The sequence below is a fragment of the Zalophus californianus genome, chromosome 7, assembly GCF_009762305.2.
Source record: "Zalophus californianus isolate mZalCal1 chromosome 7, mZalCal1.pri.v2, whole genome shotgun sequence".
NCBI lineage: Eukaryota > Metazoa > Chordata > Mammalia > Carnivora > Otariidae > Zalophus > Zalophus californianus.
The window spans coordinates 51,047,963-51,070,619 of record NC_045601.1 but is presented as its reverse complement, the minus strand read 5'-3'; the positions used below and the strand labels follow the sequence as shown (position 1 = coordinate 51,070,619).

Genomic DNA, 22,657 nt, shown 5'->3' with positions numbered 1-22,657 from the left:
TTGTTGAATCACTATATTACACACCTGAAACTAATGTAATACTGTATGTTAACAATACTGGAATGAGAACAAAAACTTAATAAAAATTAAATTAAATTTAAAATTTCAAGAGTAAAAGAAATATTCAATATCCCAGTGAATATTGGGCTTTATATCCCACAGACATACATACCTATAGCTTTCTGATGCCCAGGGGCCTGCTTGCCAGCCAGCAACACAAGGCTGAACAGAGACCATCTTCACTGACTGAACTATTCCCACAGGCTAGGTGTTTTCACCTACATGCTCTTGTTTACTCTTCACAACTACTCTGTGGGTTAAGCACCACTGCTTTTCACAGAGGAGAAAACTAAAGTTCAGACCAGGTACGCTACATCCAGTGAGTAGCAGAGCAGAATTTAAACTCCTAACATCAAGTATAAAAAGATGAGCCCATGTCACAGGTGAGGCTGCATCATAACAAAGTATTTTCATGACATTTGCAAATCCACATAAACAGGTCCCCAGGGATCTCATGTGTTACCTTCACTGGCTTCCCCATATTCTACCCCCAAACCTGCTGGACGATGAGGCCTCCTTCCACATGTGATCTAATCACTGTGCTCAAAGAGCATATCGTTAATTAGGATTTTTGAGTGATTTGTTGTGCTCCACTCAAAGTAGATGAAAAATAAACTAAAAACACTTGCTGTCATATTGTGTACAGCAGCAAACACTATACAACACGAGTATTGCCTCTGATTTGGGGCCAGGTCCTGAGAACAAGTCTTTCAACTTGCTCCAACCAAAAGTAAGTGGTCTCCATGAAGATAGATTTAAACATGGAGTTTGAGTCATCTCCCCAGAGGCCTTCAGCTCATTTAGATGCATGGCTTTATTTATTCAAAATTTGCTTTTCTTTTTCCCAGGGAAAAAAAAAAGACTTGCAGACCATCATCCCATCACTACTCTGTGCGAGGAATCTAACATAAACAATGTCAATGAGAAGCACTGTATTTAACAAACTCCAGGACACGCCACAGCACTGTTTATAAGATATAAATCGAGCCTTGTTTTATTTCCCTGTTCTGCTAAATTCAGATGTCTGCTTCATTTTAGACCCAGCCCCCTGAAAAGAGCTTCTCGGGCTTTATTCAGTACTGTCAAAAGTGCATATTCAGTGAGGCATTCAGAACAGCAAATGAGAAACATGACCTAGACGATGCCCATTTAGATGCGGATGATTGAAGGGCTACCATAGTGTGGTGGCCAGAAGTGGTGGTCATCCAGCATTTCCAGCTCTCGGACTTCTGAGCACATGGCAGGCCTCTGTCCTCCCGTACTGGGTCTCTGGCCCCTGAATTGTGAGCAGGAGTGCTGTGTGTGGCTTCTAGCCAGGACATTTCATAATGCCATGCAAGACCCTCCAGAGCACTCACCCCTCTGCCAAGGTGACCGGCAAGTTTCCAGATGGGGACTGTGCTACCAGCCTGGGATCCAGAGAGAAGTCAATGACAGCACTGGGAGTCACCCCAACCTGGCCCACCAGCAATGGATACACAGCATGAGCAAGAAACACAGTGGTGTTAGTATGAGCCCTGAGATATGAAGGCTGTTTGTGATCATAGCATAAACTCGCCCCTCCTGCCCAATACCCCAGACAAATGGTGGCATGAGAAAGGGCTTGATGTCTCTTGTGATAAGTTAGCAGATCTGTGTAATTTAGTATCTGAAGCTAAATGTTATTATCTTGTCAGGGAAAGATCCCTCAACCCATAGTTCACTTGGACCCCAATCATCATGTTCTAAAATCTGAATGAAATAGACCAAGGAAAATTGAAGAGAGAAAATTACAGTTGTAACCTTCCAAACTGCCAGTTCTAATTTATTGATCTGTCAAGGTTCTTAGTTGTAAACAATAGAAACCACTCTGGCTAGTTAGGCAGAAAAGGAATTGATTAAAGATTTATTAGCTTACAGAATCTCAAGGCCAGGAATATCACCCTACTCACCAGTGTGGACTACACTGGCCCACTCCTGGGCACAGACACCATGGCTCATTTCACCACCCTGGGCACCGGATACCTCCTCTAGAACCTCGGCCACTGTGCCACTCTGTGGTCCTCATGCCACTGACTTCTTCGAATCTCTAAGGTACCAAACAAATTCTCATGCAGGTATATCATGAATGTGCTCAAGGTGCAAGGAAGAGTGAGAAAGTTATTTTTTGGCTTTTTTTCTTAGAAAGGTAGAGAATTCCTCAAACACAGGATGGAAATTCAAAGGTGTGGTCAAAAAGAATGATAAATACCGACTACCTATGGGGTCATGAGTCATAGGAAAAACTAAGGTCTGCGATGCTCATTTCAGTCCATAATCAAGTTCCCAGAGCCTTTCTGGTTTCTGCAGCTCTTCCTCAGATCTACCCAGGTACTCCTCCAATGAATCCGTTTTTACCAGTTTCAGTGGACTTCTGTCGCTTGCAACCAAGAGACTCCTAATACAGAAGTAATCGTATGTTAAAGAATCTCAAGCTAGCCAGTTGCAAACAGGGATGTAAATATTTAGATGCTCTGAAGAATTTTTCAGGTGTTTTGTTTTTTTTTTTTTTTGCATTGACAGGAAAAAATCAAAGAACATAAGACTAACTTTGGCTTGAGAACCCAAACTGGGATAATGGGCTGCATACTGACTATGTTTACTTTCTCTACTAAAAGTCCTCACAAATAACTTCTTACTTAAACAAATAAAAAGGAAAATATTGCATCTACAAAGATCTTGTGTGCATGTACCCAACTGAATAAAAAAAATGAGAAATATGGAAAAGATGCCAACTTATTGCCAAATGCTACATGAAAATAAGGTTATCTATAAGAATATATCTAGGGCGCCTGGGTGGCTCAGTCGTTAAGCGTCTGCCTTCGGCTCAGGTCATGATCCCAGAGTCCTGGAATCGAGTCCCACATCGGGCTCCCTGCTCAGCAGGAAGCCTGCTTCTCCCTCTCCCACTCCCCCTGCTTGTGTTCCCTCTCTCGCTGTGTCTCTCTGTCAAATAAATAAATAAAATCTTAAAAAAAAAAAAGAATATATCTAGAGAGATATAGCTAACCAATAAATGAATAGCTAACCAATAAAGAAATACACAGAGACACAGATGCTAGCATATTAAAAAAACAAACTAACAAAAAACCTACATTGCGTTTCAAGGTGCTCAGGTTCAAGATCCCTGAACTGGACTAGTTAAAATAATAGAATAAAATATGAGAAAAACAAAACACTAAGGGCAAAACTGTACAATAATTATACTAAATGGTTAAGGAATGCCAAGGACTTGACTTCTTGGGGTAACTTAGGGAAGGTTTCCCCTTTCTCTAAGAACGGTTCCTGGGACAGGAAGGGGACTTCTGGGTTCTGTTTCTGGCTGTGGCTAGAGCTGGCTGATGCAAAGTGAGTATCTAGAGACATCAAGCTGGAGTTGAGGGAGGGGAGTCTTGTTATGGTCACACTCTAGGGAGAAGGTCAAGGAGAGCTGGGATTTCCTGAGCAGCCCTGCTCCTTCTCCACACAGAGTGGTCACTTAACTCTTCCTCCAATTTAGTGAGAAGTCCTCAAGTTTTCTCAATAAATTTATTTTTTTTTGTTTTGGCTTTTTTTGCTTAAGCTAGATCATAGCCCATTCTTCCTTGTTTACAACCAAAAGAACATTACATTAACTAAGTATACTCCCCTACAATCTTACTCTCCCCATTATCCAACTCCAGCCTTAAGAAACTCATCTTTCTTTACTAGGAACGACTGAAAAGGACCTTCGGCTTCTGTGCATCTAGTTTTTGTGTGCCCTGGGGCCATCGAGCTTAGCAGCATTGACCTCGCTTGTCACTTTTTAGGAAAAACAATTGTTAATTTTGACATCCGGCTAATGGGTTGCAACTTCAAATGCCTTCAGAGATCAGACAGGCAAAGTAAATGGAGAGAGCGCTGAGCTGGATTCCACTGGACACCATACGTCCCATCTAATGACATTTACGTTCAAATACTTAAAACACTGTATGGTTCAAACAAAATTCTTCATGGACAAAATCTACCTTCTGAGCCATCCACTAACAACTCAGCTTGCTATTAGTTTAAGTTACATATGGTCCTACTCTGTGAGACTCCTACAGCTCAATTTTGTTTCAAGCATTTGAACAGGATAAAAATGCTTCTTACAAAGCAGAATTTCCCATCCTCTCTCAGCAGAAAACTCCACAGGCCATCAAAGGGACCCATGTGAGGTCTCCAGAGAACTCAAGGGCTGCTTTTTTTTAAAAGAAGTTTATCAATGCTAGTAGATTCCTTCTTTCGTGTGTGTCTCATGGTAAATGAAGCAGGCTCCTGTTACTTTCTATGAATCACAGAATAAAGAGCCAAACTCCCTAGAAGCACAAGGACTCCAAAGGTGTCATAGCACAGATGGAAAAACCCAAATGCCGACTACCCTTGACAGGCTCCAGTTTAACTACACAACTCTGATTCTCTTCACAGACGAAAAGGGAAATCCAATTCGAGGAAACTGATAGCGTTTTCTTCTCCTTGGAAAATGGACTGGACGAATTGCACACAGAAACCTAAAATCTCCACTGCCAATTGTTGAAAAACAATGGAGCCTCCATTAGCAGTTCCTTTGCCCACAGAATGCTCTCTGAGGAACTGCGGGGTTTGGAAGGAGTACAGAGGCCTATTCCACGTCTCAGACACATCAAAGTTTTAATCAAAACCTGCTTTTCTTTCTGAAACCAAGCAACTGCTATTTCACACCCACATATTGCTAGAGCTCATTCAATTACCCTCAACGACTTTGTTTAAAATGAAAATGCTTTGCCTCCTGAGGACAGTGTGAGAGGATTGATTAATGTTGTTCCCTGAAGGACAGAAATGCAGGTACACAGCAAAAATCCAAGTAGCTGGAAACTACTGCTGGGCCCTATTTTACAAGCCATTCAAACCTACCTGCAAGTATTTTGTAAAGAATAAGGACTTTTAAGGCAGCTGGCTTCATCAAGGGACTAGACTATGCATCTACCTCTTCCCCCTTGATGAAAATCACAGAAATTAGAAAACTAAGATGACGAGAAGTGAGGAAGAAAGACCAAATTTTTCCAGATGGTTTTGCAGAAGAGGAAACAGCTTTTTTTTTTCTTCTGACACATTGTTCCAAAGGATCTGTAACTAACAAACCAAACCAGCACATTGCTGGTTTCTGTGGCTCTGTGACTCAGAAGTCACTTTTCTATCCAACATATTAAATGTCAAGTAAAATATCTCCGATAAGAGAGAAGAAATTTCTTTGGGAAGCTTGGTTCCTGTGTTGAGTGCTTCTCCTGTGCAAATGAGCCATAGATTGTGCTGCTGTCTTTTACATGGTTTGCTAACCTGTAAGACAAACATCTACCCAAGACTGCATGAAGAAGCATAAATCGGGGGGGCCTGGGTGGCTCAGTCGGTTAAGTGTCTGACTCTTGATTTCGGCTCAGATCATGATCTCAGGGTCCTGAGATCGAGCCCCACCTCAGGCTCCATGCTTAGCAGGGAGTCTGCTTGAGATTCTCTCTCTCCCCCTTGCTCTGCCCCCACAAATAAATAAATAAAATCTAAAAAAAAAAAAAAAAGGAAGCACAAATCATGGAGACCATATCTTAGTCCTCCACAAATGCCCCCCACAAAGAACTTCACCCATGTCATCACAGTGAGAAAAAACAGAAAGAAACAAGAGAGGAGGAAGAGGAAAAAAATGACAGGGAAATGTTTATGCATGTGTGGTGTGCAGATTTGGGAGCCTAAGAGCTCTGACGGAAGGCTTCTGTATAGACAAAAATGCATGGGTTCCAGGGTAGTCCTAATCCAAAAAGGCAGTATTTATCCATCATGCCCCCATTTGACAATGCTCTAAGGTAACCACCTCTGCTGGGAAAGAAGTAATATTTAGAGCTAGTTCTTGCATGGCTGGGTGAAAGAAGGGGAGGAAGAAAGAGGGAAAGAATTATATGAGACTACACTTCACTTCTCTTTTTTATAACAGATTATTTTCTTTAAGAGAAGCATAAGCTGTGATTAAAGTGGCAATATAATTGCTGAATTTTTGTGCCTCTACCACCTGCAAAGGAAGCACGTTGACAAGAAACCCTCAGCAACCCAATTATTTCATGCAGGTTTTCATCCACCCCAAAAGCCATCCTCAAAATAGAACAGAACTTTTTCTCCTTCGCCAATCTGGTAGGTGCCTTCCACAAAGTAACCAAGAACTAAATCACATTGTTTACCACTATTCTCAACAAACAAAATTTTAAATAAAATGAGGTCCAAGGTTTTTAATACATAACTTTCAAACTTTCATTATATCAATTATGTAATGGCACACTGAGCTTACATTTCACATCTTGATAGGAGGCTAAAAAAGGAACAAGATTTGTCTTCAGGGAGATAAGAGATCTCAAACTCTGTTCCCAGAAGTGGGAGAAGAGATTAGATAACTGGTCTTTTCAGTTTTGAGGAACATTATAATTCAATTGAAAAAAATGGGAAAATGAAACAATTTCAAGATTCCCACTATCTAGAAATGTGAGGAAGTTAGAATGTATATCTTGAAAAAAAGTAAATAAAAAAAGGAAATCCAGGGACAGTTCTTCCTTAGGAGGCTAAAAAATTAATATTTTAAAAATAGCAATAAACTCAGTTCCTTCTTATACATTTTTAACAAGACATTTAGAGTTACTCATAATAGGCTGAAATGGTAAGATTCTTATATTTTTTTTTTACATATCAGTGTCTCAGGAGTAAGCATTTCCTAGGGGTCACTCTGGGAAATACAATCCTTTCCGTCAGGCACAACTGCGGGAACAAAACATTCAATCTGAAATGGATTACCAGGTCGTAGCATGTACAAAGCAACTCACAAATCAGAATGCATTTCTGTTGTCATTCCCAATTGGGGAAAGATCAGCATGGAAGGAAGTAGGACTGATATGGGAAGGTTTCCAGGCGATGACCCCTGACCTGAACGTTCAAGGATGGAAAGGGCATGAGTCATAGGAAAGGAGGACAGGGGCCCCCCACACACACAAGTAAGAGAATCAGCATAAGCCAAAGGAATGGAGATAAGTTACAACAAATAACATTTGGGGAACGACTGAGGCTAAAGACTCAAGACAGATGGGTGAACATTAAAGCTACGATTATTGAGTGCCTATAACATACTAGACTCTAGGCATATATTTCCTTTTGTTTTTTCTAATTTAGTTTTAATAAAACAGAGCCCCAGGGCTCAGACCCAGGTGGCTCATTTCTATTAGCCACCCTCACTCCCTAGTTGATCTCTACAGCCTCATGGCCTTAGTCCCACTTGTACACTGATGACTCCCACATCTCTATCTTTAGCCTCGATGTTTCCTCCAACCCCAGACTCATATGTCCAACATTTCCACCTGGATGTCTACAAGATATCTCAAATTCAAAATATTTAAAACCAACCTCCTGATTTCTGTCCAGCCGCCCCCCCAAAAAAAAACAAAAGCTGAACAATAACAAAAACTTCTCCTCCCTCCCTCATCTTCAAAATACATCCAGAATCAGACCACTCCTCACGCCTCCACCTCTACCACCGCCTGAATCACAGCAGCAGACTCCTAAAGGGGATGGACATGAACTTCCCCTCGAGTGACCCTCTGAGTCTGTGCATTCCAACCCTTCCCATTTGCAGGACAGGCTCCAGTTACAGATACTGTTGTCTGAAGTGGAGACCAAGATTTAAGAGTGATCCTTGGACAGGTGACAACAGAAACAACGGAGGCTGAGGGCGGATATGAGAGGAAAACTACAGGGTAGGGTTGAAGGGACATCTGAGGACATGGAGAGAAACAAAAGAACTTGAACTTTTAAGAAATATCGAGTCTTAGGTCAAACGTCCCCTCACGGTTAGCCATTTTTGACTCCTCAGCCAGAGTTCAAGACTTAAGTACAGCATTGGTCACATTACTGGAGGCCTAAGCTGAGTGCCTCCGTCAGCGGACTTTGAACTCATTTTGTGCCCCCAGCACCTGAGGCAGCATCTGGGACCTGGGAAGCCCTTGGCAAAGGTGGGCTGGCGGCATAACATGGTGCCATGGAAAGTGCATTAGGAGCATGAAGAAGGGAGTGGAAGAACAAATTAAGACTTTACTTGGGGGCGCCTGGGTGGTTCAGTTGGTTAAGCGACTGCCTTTGGCTCAGGTCATGATCCTGGAGTCCCGGGATCTAGTTCCGCATCGGGCTCCCTGCTTGGCGGGGAGCCTGCTTCTCCCTCTGACCCTCCCCCCTCTCATGTACTCTCTCTCTCTCTCTCATTCTCATTCTCTCAAAATAAATAAATAAATCTTTAAAAAAAAAAAAAAAAGACTTGGGGGCGCCTGGGTGGCTCAGTTGGTTAAGCGACTGCCTTCGGCTGAGGTCATGATCCTGGAGTCCCAGGAAATCCCAGGTTCGAGTCCTGCATTGGGCTCCCTGCTCAGCAGTGAGACTGCTTCTCCCTCAGACGCCCCCCCCCATGCTCTCTCTATCTCATTCTCTCTCTCAAATAAATAAATAAAATCTTTAAAAAAGAAAAAAAAAGACTTTACTTGGGAAGTGAGGTTTCAGAGACAGAAAAAAGTATTTGAGTTTATCCAGGAAGATAACACCAATGGCCGGGTGGGTACAGCAGTGGTATGGCACATCAGAGGCAAGGCTTGGGGGAAAGGAAAGCAGGGGAAGAAATGGCGGGGTGTGATACCAAAAAGCAGGTTAGACTGGGAAGCTAAAGAAAGCAGCAGAGTCAAAAGAAGAGTTTTCCCTCTCCCCATGAAGCGCATGGTGGGGGACAGGAGATGTTTAAAAGAAAAAAGGATGACCCCCCCCCCCGACAGAAGTCGCCCTAGAAGATGCAGTTAGGGTTAATGGGTTATGAGGCCCAGGCCAACTCGTACCTGCAGTTCTTAATCTTTTCATCCCCAAGTACCTAGTAAGTTACTGAGCTCCAAAAGGAGGGTAGGAAGCCAGAGGCTTAACAACCAACCAGAGGTTAAATTTGAACCACTCACTTGAGGTGTGAGTCAAGAAGTTAATGCGGTAGGAAGAGCAACACTGTCGAGTGCTGTAAGACAAACCTAGGTTATGACTTCAGTCCTCGAGGTTCCCATTCACTTCCCATCAAGAGGTGCTGGGGCTCGGCTTCTCACCCTGCGCCAGCCACCCTGCCAACATCTGCGGTGGAACTCAAGGGAAATTAGGCTGGAGAGTGGCTCTCCGTCACAGTGGATCTCCATCACCGCGATGAAGGTAGAGTGGAAAGGCCACTCACAATGGCTACCCAGCCTGCTTTGTCCGGGCCTCAAGGGGCCGATGGGAAGCACAAAATATAAACAAAACCCCAACACCTTTCTTTTCCTTTCCCTGCCCATCACTCATACCCTCTCCTCACTAAAATGTAAGCTCCTTGAGAGCAGGGCTTGGCCCTTCATGGCTGGATGCGCACCTAGCAGGGGGCCTGGCACGCAATGGACGCTCAGCAGATATTGGTGGAATACTGAACGGACTCGGCTCAGTCCCGCTTCATGACGTCTGGGCATTGAAGGATGCCACCGCTGGAGCCGCCAGAGAGGGCTGAGGTGGGAGAAGCGGAAGACTTCCCTGAAAGTCCCAGTGGGGCGGCCTGCGGCGCCGAGCGGAGGGCTCTGAGAACGTCGAAGAGGGGGATTCGACTGTCAGGCCCAAGACTGCACTGTCTGCCACTGACCTTCCGGCGGGGACTCCCGCGCGGGACGCAGCAGCCCGGCTCCGGCGTCCGGCTCCCGCCGCCCTCCGGAGGCGCTCGGCGCCCGCTGCGCACGTAGGTCACCTGCCTCCTGCTGGCGCCGCGGGGCGGGCCGGGCGCGGGCGGCAGGTGCGGCCCCGGCGGCCGGGGAGCCGGGCCCGGCGGGGCGCTGCGGGCCGGGGGCCGGGGCCCGGAGGGCCGTAGCTCCGCGCACAGTCGCAGGCCGAGCAGCAGCGCGGCGCCGAGCACACACCGGGGCAGGGCGCCGCAGCCCCTCCCGGACGGCCTCTCCCGCGCCATGGCGCGGGGCCGGGCCCGGGGCTGCGCTCCGCGGCCGGCGGCGGGGAGGTGGCCCGGCGGGCCCGAGCCGCCCACGGTGGGAACTCCCCCGCGGGCCGCGGCGCGGGCTCGGACCCGCCTCCCTCCCTGCGGTCCAAGAAAGCCTCGGCGTAACCTTATCCTGCCCGGCCGAGCGCGCCCGGCCGCTGGAAGGGGCGAGGGGCGCCGGGCCGGGCGGGGTCGCGGGGGCGCAGGCGGCTCGGCCGGGCCAGAACCCGAGCCCTGGGGCGGTGGGGGGAGGTCCCTGAGGGGGCGCCCTCCACCCCGGCCTCCAGAGCCTGGCGGAGTTGGAAAAGCTACATGGCCAGAAAAAGCGCATTCCTAACGGGGTCCTGGGTGGTAACTTCATTTTCTAGTATTAGTATTGTTGGAGAAACACAAGAGGATAGGTGAACTGCCAGATTTTGCTACAAGGAACAAGTTCTGATTGTCAAGCAGTTTGTGCCATTAAGGATAAAACTACTTCGCACTTAGGCTCGGGTTTACAACTTCCCCCCCGTCAAGAAAGAAGGGAGGGGGAGGAGAGAATAGCGCCCGATACCGAAAAATCAAATTAGAGTTATTCCATTTCTAAATTCTGCCTGAAGCCAATCCATGCTTTCTCTCCGTGTTATGAAATGTGTGGGGGTGAAGGAGAGGGAAAGAGCCAGCGAAGACATCTGACAGCAGAGAGGGAGAACAGAAGTTACCATGGCATGATGTAAATCAAATTAATTTAGCTCCAAACACACACCTCCCTGCTGTCTTGCAGAGATACAGAAGGACAAATTTATCTTTCGGCAAAATGCTCCCCAGCTGGTATTTCCATCAGCACCTTGACCTTAATTAATCAGGCTGAACGCTCACAGCCTGAAGTCGGTGTTAACTGTTCATTTTCAATTGTTAGAATTCTTTCCCACCACCTATTTGAGGTTTGGGCTTGGGGTTTAGGTTTGGATTTGGGTTTGTTTTCTTTAGCTGTGGCCACTTCTTTTTATGCTCTACACTTTTATTTTCCATACTTCTACAGGAACTACCCCTGCTGACCTATCCTCTTCCCGAACAGCCTAAGGCATGGACACAGAAACCAAATATAGAGGCCCCTCCCTCCACTCCCTGCATCTCAGGAATTTTCCATAAGGAGCCTTCCTCTCTAAAATCTAACTTAAGAAAGACCCAATCTATTCTTTGCACTGTACAAAAGCACTTGGGCTATTTCTCTACCTCTAACAACCCAATCTAGTCCATTCCCTGGGCCACACCAGTCCTCAGGCTCCTGAGTGTTTCATTACAAGTGACTTTTGTTTTTATCTTAGATGCAGCCCTCAGGCTATTGCAGATTGGCTTTGTTTTAAAGAATCCAAGCAAGTACATTTTCCCTGACCCAAATTTTTAGAGAAAACCTCACATCCTGTGACTATTTATTTATTATTATTTGTGAGTAAAGTGATAGAAGTTTATTTTTTTTAAGATTTTTATTTATTTATTAGAGAGAATGAGATAGAGAGAGAGCATGAGAGGGGAGAGGGTCAGAGGGAGAAGCAGACTGCCTGCCGAGCAGGGAGCCCGATGTGAGACTCGATCCCGGCACTCCAGGATCATGACCTGAGCTGAAGGCAGTCGCTTAACCAACTGAGCCACCCAGGCGCCCTTGATAGAAGTTTATTAAGTGAAGATACAGAAAAAGCTCTCAAGAGTGAGAGGGTCCCGACAGGGTTGCCAACGAGGGCCTTTAGGGCTGGTCTTTTATAGAAAGCTAACCAGGGAACTTAAATCCTTTCAACGTCTCTACTGATAACACCTTCAATGGCTTACTTCTTTTTAGGGGCTGGTGATTCTTGTTGGTCACAGTTGATTATCATAAAGACACCCACCCAGCACCTGTGACTATTTAAATAATGAGTTTGGGTGTCAGACTTGAACTATGTGCTAAAGCAGGACTCTGTCTTTCAGAAGTTATGAGACTTTGGACAAAGTACTTAACCTCTCTCAGCCTCCATTCTCTCATGTGTAAATAGGCCTATATATTTGGTAGGATACAAAGATTGCATAAAATATTAAAGGTTTAGTAACCTAAATTCACAGAAGGTATTCAACTGATGGTAATTACTTTTATTATTTACCATTAAGGAAAATCCTGGATTTTATCATGAAAGATGAAATTTAAGCATTGATTCCCAAGTAGGTAAACGTAAGAATGTATAAGAAGATTTATAAATATCTTATACATTGTCTAGAATTAGGAGTATCCAACAGTTGCAAAAAACAACCATTAAGACTCACAAACGTACCCCATTCAGTTGTATAATGGTGTAAAAATATTTAAGACATGATGCGTATTGTGCTTGATCAACCTGGATCACCAATGTCTGCTGTAGACTTTGCTAGAGGTTTTATTTTCTATGCAACCAACACAGTGCCGCTAACTAAAGAAGTAATCTTTTGAAGATTATGATATCACTAACTTATGCCCTCTGCGCATGTGTTGAGTTACTCTCCGGGGGGGAATCATGAGAGTATCCTATATTATGAAAATGGGAATATTTAATAAGACTCGACCGGAGGTGGGAGGGGGCACACAGAACAGTGTCGCTCTTGAAGAAAATGGGCAAGATGACCTCATATTTTCCCTTATCTCATTTCTATGGTTCTCTAATAATGTTTCCATTATGAGGAAAAAATCCAAATAAAGTGCAATATTTAAATGCACTTTTCCCTCATCTCTTACAACTGTCTATGTGTTTATTACTAATAGAAAAGAACTGTTTATTTGTATGCAGCATCATTAATTTTCTAGGAAGAAATTTCCCACTTTTAACTTGCGCACATTTCCCTGTGTCATGGATGATAATGAATAGTGCAATAGGTTAGTTCGTAGGCTGAAGAGGAAAATCTAACTGATCGCTGCCTTAGCTGACAAGCCATCCTTCTTCATTCACAACATTTGCTTTTCTCATGAAGTTGAACTTGCCATGTTCGTTTCTGGATATGTTTCAAAAATGCAGATAATCACTAACCACTTAGTCATAGGTTGGTTACTTAAATGTGCAGGTCAGTAAACCACAAAAGCATTTTCATCAGATCACAAATTATATCCTGCTTGAGGTTTCAGCCAGCAAAATGGGTAAAACAACATTTTTACCGCTAACCTCCTAGACGCCGTACATTTAAATTAGCACACATGTGGTAGTGTAGTGGTTCTCAATTAGGGGTAATTTTGCCTCCCCGAGGACATTTGGCAATTTACGAAGACATTTTGGTTGCTACAACCGGCAAGGATGGGAGGAAGATGCAACTGGCCATCTAATGGGGAGAGACCAGGTATGCTGCAGGATAGCCCCGAATGCAAGGAATAGCGTTCCACAACAAAGAATTATCCAACCCCAAATGTCAACAGAGCTGAGGCTGAGAAACCTTGCTGTCACAATGGATATTAATATGGCGATTTTTAATGACAAACTGTCCAAAGAGAAAACAGAAGCTGAGAGACAAGGATCCTCACCTCTCCAAAGTGGTTGTTTCCCTTTCACTATGAAGTATCCTGCCTGAAATAAAGTAATCAAATTTAGAAAGGACTAGAACCCCACCCCCACCCAATCCGTGTAATACATGCTCATTGAGGAAAATGTACACAAAGCAAAAGGAGATGCCAACAATCATTCATATATCATGATTCAGAGATAGCTATCCCGTAAGACTTTTTTCTATGCATATATGCATATAGGTTACAAAAATGAAAACATATTATACATATTTATTTATCATCTGCTCTTGTATATGGTACAAATATTTACCTATTAAATCATATGATGTCGGGATTTGGCTAGAGGCAATCCAGTGGGAGAGGTGGGAAATAGCTGGGGGTATAAATGAAGCAAGAAGAACTTTGAGTTAATAACTGTTGTAACTGGATGATGAGGTTCACAGATCTCTGTTATTGAGCATGTTTGAAAGTTTCCATAATAAAAATGTCATTAAACAGTAATCTATTAACCTAACATCATTTTAATGACCACATGTGTTATAATTAAAGCAATCTTCCACTGTTGAATAATTAGATCATTTCCAAGTTTTCATTCTATAAGCAATGCTGTGATGGACATCTTTATAGCTAAATCTGATGGATCTGAGGTGGACTGAAAGGAAAGAAAGAGGTCACGGATGATTCCAAGGATATTCCTGAGTAATTGGAGGGATGGAGTTGCCATTAACTGAGAAAGAAAAGACTTAAAGCAAGAATAGCTTGGGGTGGAAAATCAAGAGTTTGATTTTGATGGTCATATTAAATTTTGGAAGCCTATTAGACATGTAAGTGGAGATGTCGAGTACGCAGTCTCATTTAAAAGACTGGAATTCAGGGGAGCAGTGAGGGCTAGAAATCGAAATTTTAGATCATGGGCATATTGATGTTGAATAAGGGAGGGAAGAAATATTGGAAGGCTTAGCTCAGGGTCCACCAGTTTATGGTCAGGGAGATAAGGAGGCATCAGCAAAGGATACTGAAATAGGTGGACAGTAAGGGAACAAAATGTGTTGTCCCAGAAACCAAGTCAAGAAAGTATTTCTCAAAGGAAGACACTGAGAGGTCTAATAAGATGTGGGCTGAAAACTGCCCATGAGATTTGGCAACATGATGCCTTGTTTATTATCAGTTTTCCCAACTAGAGTGGAACTCTGTGAGTTCAGGGACTTTGCTTTGGTTATTTCTACAATCCCAGTTCCTAGAACTGTATTTGGCACGTAGTATGTGTTCAATAAACAACTGTTGAAATAAAGAGGAAAAAAACGAATCAAATCTGTGTGCATTTGTAATTGGTTATGATTCTTAAGAGTAGAATCGCTAAGTTAAAGCAGAATTGTAGGTCTTTTGATATGAAGTCCTATTTACTAATTTTCAATCCACTAAAAAAGCCTGATCAATCCCATGCAAAGGCCATCAACTATTGCTTTGTTGGTATCAGTGGAAACATCAAAAAATAGCTTATTTTTCGTTCCCTCCCACTCTGCCATCACTGTACTTGAACCCACATTTGATTCCCCCTCAAATGCCCGTCTCAAGCTACATCCGACATAGGACTGTGTCAGTTCATCCTCCCTACCCTAAGGATGTAGCTAAATATTAAGATGCCAGTTCAACATCCGGAGTATCCATGTTAAAGGAAGAACTTACCAAGATGAAAGCTTTCAAGACGTAGAACAAAGTTCTAATAAAATGACAGACCCCTGGAGCTGCTGCTTGGGGCTGGGAGCCCTGCCTAAAATCACACCACTGCTTAGCCCACAACCTAATAAAGCTGGCTCTGAGCTAGCCTTATGGAAAATGCCTGGGGAATGGCTTAATGCCCTGGCCTGCCTGGGAGAGAGATCATGAGCCTTTCCTGCTTCTTTTGAATCTCCTAACACTGTGTTCTCCCATTCCTGGTATTTAACTTATTCTAGCATTTGTGGACTTGCTTTATCTTTCTTCTGCCTGGGCTGTTTCTCAGACATACAGCGGAGTCTCACCTCTGTATCTCAGCAATGCCCCGCATGGGATGGGTCTCCACCACATCTCTGGAATTGTTGACAAACAGACATCACACCCAACCAGGCTGAAGTCAGACCCAACATAGCACATTTCTTCCAACACCTGTTGCTCTTCCATCCTACCAAAAAAAGAATCATACTCAAACCTGTACTGGATGACTCAAAGGTACTACCTCCAATCCGGTACAATTTTGACCCCAGGGACTTGGGAAGAATCAGGGAATGCTTCATGTAAGCTATTTGGGAGAGAGGAACTAAAATGAAAAATGTGGGTATGGGAAGAATGGTACATGGATGGGGTGGAAATTATGGGGGCTGATGGCTCTTAGGTAAGCCCTCAATCTGGACAGGAAGTTCAAAAAAGACACATACCCCCCCGCCACACACACACACACACACACACACACACACACACACACACACACACACACACAGAGACTGGATTCTGAAAACACATTTGAGATATTGTTAGATAGGTTTATTTACAGACATTAACTCCCACAATGAGACAGTCCTGGATTTTATGACAATAAAGCAGCTTAGGTTAAGAAGTATCAAAACATTGCCTCTTTCCTAAGACCACCTATGGAGCATTTCCCCTCCCTCACCCATGGCTCATCTTATCATTATGACACATGCCAGAAATAATCTCCCAGCTACAGATCACTTTGAAGTCAGAAACATTCCTGGTTGAAATTTTCCCAAAGTCAAGGGCTTAAAAAAACCTCTTAAGGTCAGAAAAGATCACCAGGGAACTGACAGGATGAAGTGAAGCACAGCATGCCCAAAGGCAAAAATCTCCAGGCTCTGTCATTTCAACTTAGCTTGTGAATATATTAAAAACCCTGAGGTCAAAAGCCATTTTACTTTCTCATCACATTACGGCTCTAGCCCTAGAGAAAGCATACAAAACTCTATGATTTTCAGATCATGATGCAGGGATTCTCAGACGCAAGCGTGCAGGAGAACCACCTGGGGAGCTGTTTAAATGTAGGTCAGAAGCCCCACCTCCAGAGATTAAGTCAGAGGTGAGTCCCCAAAATCTTTATTTTAACGGGTTTCAGGTGGTCCATGGTTAAACTGTGAGAAGTCTTGGCACAGAGGTCCACCCCCCCGCCCATGGAAATGGTTGAGGGTCAAGGGTGGGATGTAGGAAGAGGTTACTACAAAGTGTCCATGTACCCATGGGTGCAAATATTCCCCCTCAAGGCTCCAAGTACAGTTACTAAGAAAGGTTTAAGTATTAACAAAGGGTCTTCATATCCAAAAGTTCAGGAGACCCCTGGGCAGCCATTCTCTTCTTCCCCACGACTCCTTCCTGCCTGCCTGCCCTGCTGCTCCTATTGCTCTAGCACCTGGACATCGGCAGCATTAGCCAGGCTGCAACACCATTCACCTCAGAGGACCCCAGAGAGCTAAAGACACATGGTCTCAGGAAGGTAGAGGAAGGAACAAAGCCAAAAAGTCAGCGTGAAGCAGAAGACCCTAGTCTAAGCTTGGCTTCCCTTAAACTACTCACTGGCAGTGTAGCCTTTAACCAGTCACTTTACCTCTCCATGCCTTGGTTTCCCCATCTGTAAAACGGGGATAATAATAGTAACTTCCTATGTGATGAGTAAATAAATTGATCTATTTAAAGAACGGAGACTACTGTGCCTGGCGCATAGTAAGTGCTATCACATGTATGTCATGTGTTACTATTGTTCCCTGAAAGTCGGAGAGGACATCCATTTTCATTTTGCACTACTTTATATTCCTCTTGCCTTCATGTTGAAGGGTTTGTTTGGGGCTTGGGCTCACTGGGCCCCAACTCGACTGACCTAAGAGGGGAAATGAAAACCACATCTCTGCCCCTGTTGTTCTTACCCAGCCCACTGCCTTTTTCCTTTACAATCATCACATGCCAGGGATTATATGTCTAGGCTTTCCACTATTTCTGGGAAAGCACCTGATCCGATATAACTGGTGGGTCTTTTCCTTCCCACTTTGACCTGCAGTGTTCTAAAACGTGTCCTTTCTCCTTCGCATTTCTGATTTCTGCGGGTTTTGTGTGCCAGGGAACCACACACCACTCTTCTCCCTGAGTTTACCTTTCTCATGCTGTGGGCTGTGCTCGTTTACACTTGGCCCTTCAGACCTTGTCAGGGCCATTACGCTGACCGCCGATGGCCTGCCCCTGGGGACAGCGCCAGTCCTGCTCACTTGACCATGAGCTTTCACGGTCCGTGTTAGATACAGAGCCCATTGCAGAGCCCACATCCCCCGCCACATACACACCTCCTTGAGGAATGTTCCTGGGGCAGAAGAAGCCCGCTGAAAATTTGCAAGGAGCTCTTCTCCCTCCTCCGTCCCCCACCCCCAGCTTGCCTGGTGACTTAGACGGTTGCTCAGAGAGGGGACACAAATGCTATCTGAAAGAATGTGGCTGTTGCCAGGAGAGGAAGGAGGGAATAGCTCCCCTCACAAAGGGCAGCCAGGAGAAAAGCGGCTCTAAGCTGGACGACAAAGAAGAGGGGACGAATTTCCATGTCTTGCTAATATTGTGGGTGTGTAGCTACCATTAGCTGCTTCATCCGCAAAGTATGAGATCACTGGAATAGGTTTTTAATAGCTGAGGTTCCTATTTTAACATCTTTGTGGGTTTTTAAGTCAGCCTTTAATGTGGGGAAATTGTTATGTAAAAACCAGGGAACAAATTCTGGTTATTGCTCTAACTTTGGCTCCCAGGTCACCCAGCACCTAACTCTCTGCAGCAATTGTTCACCAGCCTAAGTCCCACGGGAGCAGCGGGGATGGGGATGGGGTTGGTGAATTATTTATTTTTGTCTCCCTTCAGTAACCAGTGTCTTGCACAGAGAGGAGCTCAGTGAAATGTATGCAACCAAGGATTTCAAGAATCCTGCAATGCTGGATGTGGTATATACGAACTCAGTCTTCAGGCACCCCCACCCCCATCCAGCCAGGCACCTCCCACTGGCTATACCCCAAACATCCCCTGCACTTTCCTGCCTCTAGACCTTTGCTTATGCTATTCTTACTGCCTGAAAGGATAGCCCTGTCCTGGAGATGGGAAGGTTGTAGGCGGGTTTGGAAAAGAGCAAGCTGAGATATTTGGATTTTATTTAATGAGAAATGCGGAGTCATGGATGGTTTTTGAGCAGAAGACACTAGTGTGGATTCAAGATAGAACCTGCTTAAGACCTTTATAGACCCTAAGAATGCAGATCACAGCACTCCCAAACCTTCACCTTATAGACTTCAAAATGAAAATAGTACCAAATAGTAAAACACAAAACATCAGCTATATTGACATTGAAAAAACTTGACTCTACACCTTCTAAATGTAAAATTCGGAATGCGAAAAGAGAACCCTTTTCCACACCTTTCTCTGCTTTTCCTTTCCACCCAACACTGCCGTGATCTCTTTCTTCATTCTCCCAGAAATTGACAGAATTTTATAAGGCTTGAACACAGAGATCTAACAAAATTAAGTGGCCATTGCCCACCTATCCATTTACTTCAACAAAATTAGGTGATGGTGCAGCATAATTGCTTCAGAATAAATCCTCTCGCTTTGGCTGCAGGCTCACGAAATGCACTGAGAATAGCCTCAGAGCACTGCTATAATATATCCAAAGTTGTCTGGGTTTTTTTAAGATTTTATTTTTTTATGTAGTTTCTACCCCCCAGTGTGGAGCGCAGACTCACAACCCCGAGGTCAAAAGTCGCATGCTCTACCAACTGAGCAAGCCAGGTGCCCCTAAAGTGTCTTTCTTGAAACCCTTAAAAGTTGATGGAATTTTAAGGGAATCTTGATTTCGTATATTGAATACATTAGAGTCCTAAGTTTGGTGGACAATAATGAAAATAGTTTGCAAACCACAAAATACAATCACATTCCAGCATTCAATTTCAGAATAAGGGTGAGATTATTATTATAACTGGTGAGCATTGGCACTACATATAACCAGTCAAATCCTTCATTTTGCCTAATTCCGGTTTAGAAGCAAAAGGGTGTGGATTTCACAAGAGTCCTCCAGCCCTAAGTTTTGTTTAGCAATTAAATTAAATACGCAAAGGAGATCCGTTAAGGTTTCACTGATAAGGAATAAAAATCAAAACTCAATCCGCAATCTGTCACCATTAGATCTCTTTAAAACAGAGAGACCCTCTTTAACATAAAAGTCTTTACCTTGTTGACCACCATGCTTTAATGAAATACCACTATTTCTGTGTAGCTTGTTTCAAATCTCATGTTAAACAAAGGGGAGAAGTTTCATTATCTTTCAGGCTTTAACATCTCAGGATAAATTGGCTGTTCGTCTATTATTCATCCACCACTGTTAGGGATTAAGTCTTTGTTACTGACAGTGGTAAATCTTAGCTGGGCAGATCAATAGAATTATTTGTCTCCTCAGACAATAGAAGTTAGGAAGATAATGATTAGCAATGTCTTTAAAAAAAAAAAAAATTCTGCCTTTCATTAGCAGTTCATGCTCCAGAAAAGGCTTTTTGAGTTGCCGAACAAAAGACAGCTCCTAAGGTTCAACAACTTCATGTATCAGGGACATTTTCTGCAACTCTGAAACCTAAGTGCTTGGAGAGAAAAGCATATTCTATATGCTGACTAGCCTCAGAACCATAGGAAAGCCTTCATAATTAACACTCTTTGAATCTGTTGTCGGTCAATCCTAAGTCCTGAGTTACTGCATGGAAGACCATCAATAGCCATAAGATCAGAATAAAAAGAAGAAAGCACAGACCAAACAAAATGCTTCAGCAATAAGAATAGCAGCTCTGCTCTCAGAAGACAGACTGCTCTGACTGGCTTCACACTTTGGCCCCACGTGGTTTCTTTGGAAACTACTTGTCATGAAATTTTATGATCTGTTAAAAAAAAAAAAGTGTAAGAATATATCTTCTTACCTACCTCACAAGGATGTGGAAAGATTAAAATTAGATAGTTGTGAAAATGTTTCTAACCCTCCAAGGAAAGACCGGAGAAATACTTTGTGGATAAGCTTGTTCTTTGGAACTTTAAAATAGCCCTCATGACCCCATCTCGCAGCCTTCTCCCATTAAAGCCCAGGATTCTGCTGACCACGCATTCAGCTTCGTTGTCTCTGAATAGCTCTTTACAATCATTCCAACTTGAAGCCCAGAACTATTTAATACATGAGTGACAAAGAGAAGAAAGAATGGCACCACCCCTCCAAACCCTTCCTGGATTAGTCAGAAGAGAATTCCAGCAGTGCAGCCTAGGCTAGCAGTGGAAATATTCCCATTACCTTCTTCCTTCCTCTCCTCAAAGCACACTCTCCTTTGTCTCCTTCCAAATGTAAGAACTAGCAAATACACTGCCACACCCCTTTCACATCTCTGCAGAGGAGCATCCTCTCCTCTTCCTTAAGCTCTAATAGGAAAAGGCGTGGCCCACCCTCAGCAAAATGTATCTTCAACATGTCCATGTTCTGCACACCACACCCTTGTCAACCGACACTTCCAACTCCAGCAGAGACACACTGTATGTGGATTTCCCAAAGGTTTCCACCTTCTACTCCACAGTGCTTTCCACCCAAATTCTACATGATCAAAACCAACTCTCAACTGGGATCTGCATAACATTCGCATTAAGTTGTAAGTCACTAGTCTCTGCTTAGGTAGCTACACCTTCCTAAATATTTTTACCTCCTATTCCTCTTCTTCAGACTCCGATACACCTTCTCTCCCCACCCTGCATGCACATTCTCTCCCACAACCTATTGTCTCCAAGGAGCAGAACACAGAGGAAATGCCATTACTGTTAAAAATCCTTCTCTATAAAGGGGAACCCTCCTACACTGTTGGTGGGAATGCAAGCTGGTGCAGCCACTCTGGCAAACAGTATGAAGGTTCCTCAAAAAGTTGAAAATAGAGCTACCCTGTGACCCAGCAATTGCATTACTGGGTATTTACCCCAAAGATACAAATGTAGTGACCTGAAGGGGCACCTGCACCCCAATGTTTATAGCAGCAATGTCCACAATAGCCAAACTATGGAAAGAGCCAAGATGTCCATCAACAGATGAATGGATAAAGAAGATGTGGTACATATATACAATGGAATATTATGCAGCCATCAAAAAATGAAATCTTGCCATTTGCAATGACATGGATGGAACTAGAGGGTATTATGCTAAGCGAAATAAGTCTATCAGAGAAAGACAATTATCATACGATCTCACTGATACGTGGAATTTGGCAAACAAGGCAGAGGATCATAGGGGAAGGGAAGGAAAAATGAAACATGATGAAACCAGAGAGGGAGACAAACCATAAAAGACTCTTAATCTCAGGAAACAAACTGAGGGTTGCTGGAGTGGTGGGGGTGGGAGGGACGGGGTGGCTGGGTGATGGACACTGGGGAGGGTATGTGCTATGGTGAGCGCTGTGAATTGTGCTGATGAATCACTGACCTGTACCCCTGAAACAAATAATACATTATATGTTAATAAAAAATAAATAAATAATCATTCTCTATTATAAGAGATGGTCCAACAGGGGTGTGATGCACACAGAAACAGTTTAGAGAGGGGTGAGGAAATGAAATCCTAAGAATGGAATTTCAAGTGAAATTTGAGGGCCATAAATTCAGGGAATAGAGGGCATCCCCTGCAGTCACTCAGCTTGGGTGCTACCTATTCTACCTACGGGATAACCTGATCCTGATTACAGGGCTGCACACTACCAGGCAGTGGGGACGGAGCGATGTGGAACATGGTGATGGCTTCTCAGGCACCAGCGTGGTCGGTTTTACAGCATTCAGCTGCAGACGACAGATGCTACACTTGAGTTAATGGAAGCAGAAAGGTACTTATTTCCAAATATTATGTGGCTTCCTAAATTATGGAAAAGTAGAGGAACAGGTGCGGACTGAGCTCCTGAGAACAACTCACAACTGCCTCCGCCATTGTTGGAAGAGTAGCTGCCATTGCTATCAGCCGAATCAGGAAGTGGCTGATGTTGAGCCATGAGGCCTCTGCCACAATCTGC

General features: G+C 43.9%; 1 protein-coding gene across 6 annotated transcripts in view; it reads right to left on the bottom strand.

Moving 5' to 3' along the window:
* Positions 1–10,088, bottom strand: part of METTL24 (methyltransferase like 24) — a 112,935-nt gene extending 102,847 nt beyond the window's left edge. For 4 of the 6 annotated variants that reach the window (XM_027601178.2, XM_027601177.1, XM_027601175.1 and 1 more), the window contains exon 1: positions 9,764–10,088. In XM_027601178.2, coding sequence (XP_027456979.1) covers positions 9,764–10,081 — 318 coding nt within the window. In that variant the 5' untranslated portion in view covers positions 10,082–10,088. Of the gene's footprint in view, positions 1–9,134; positions 9,205–9,502; positions 9,535–9,763 lie in introns of those variants that run through there. The other 2 variants (XM_027601180.1, XM_027601179.1) reach the window with 2 other exon arrangements.
* Between the last annotated feature and the right edge of the window lie 12,569 nt (positions 10,089–22,657).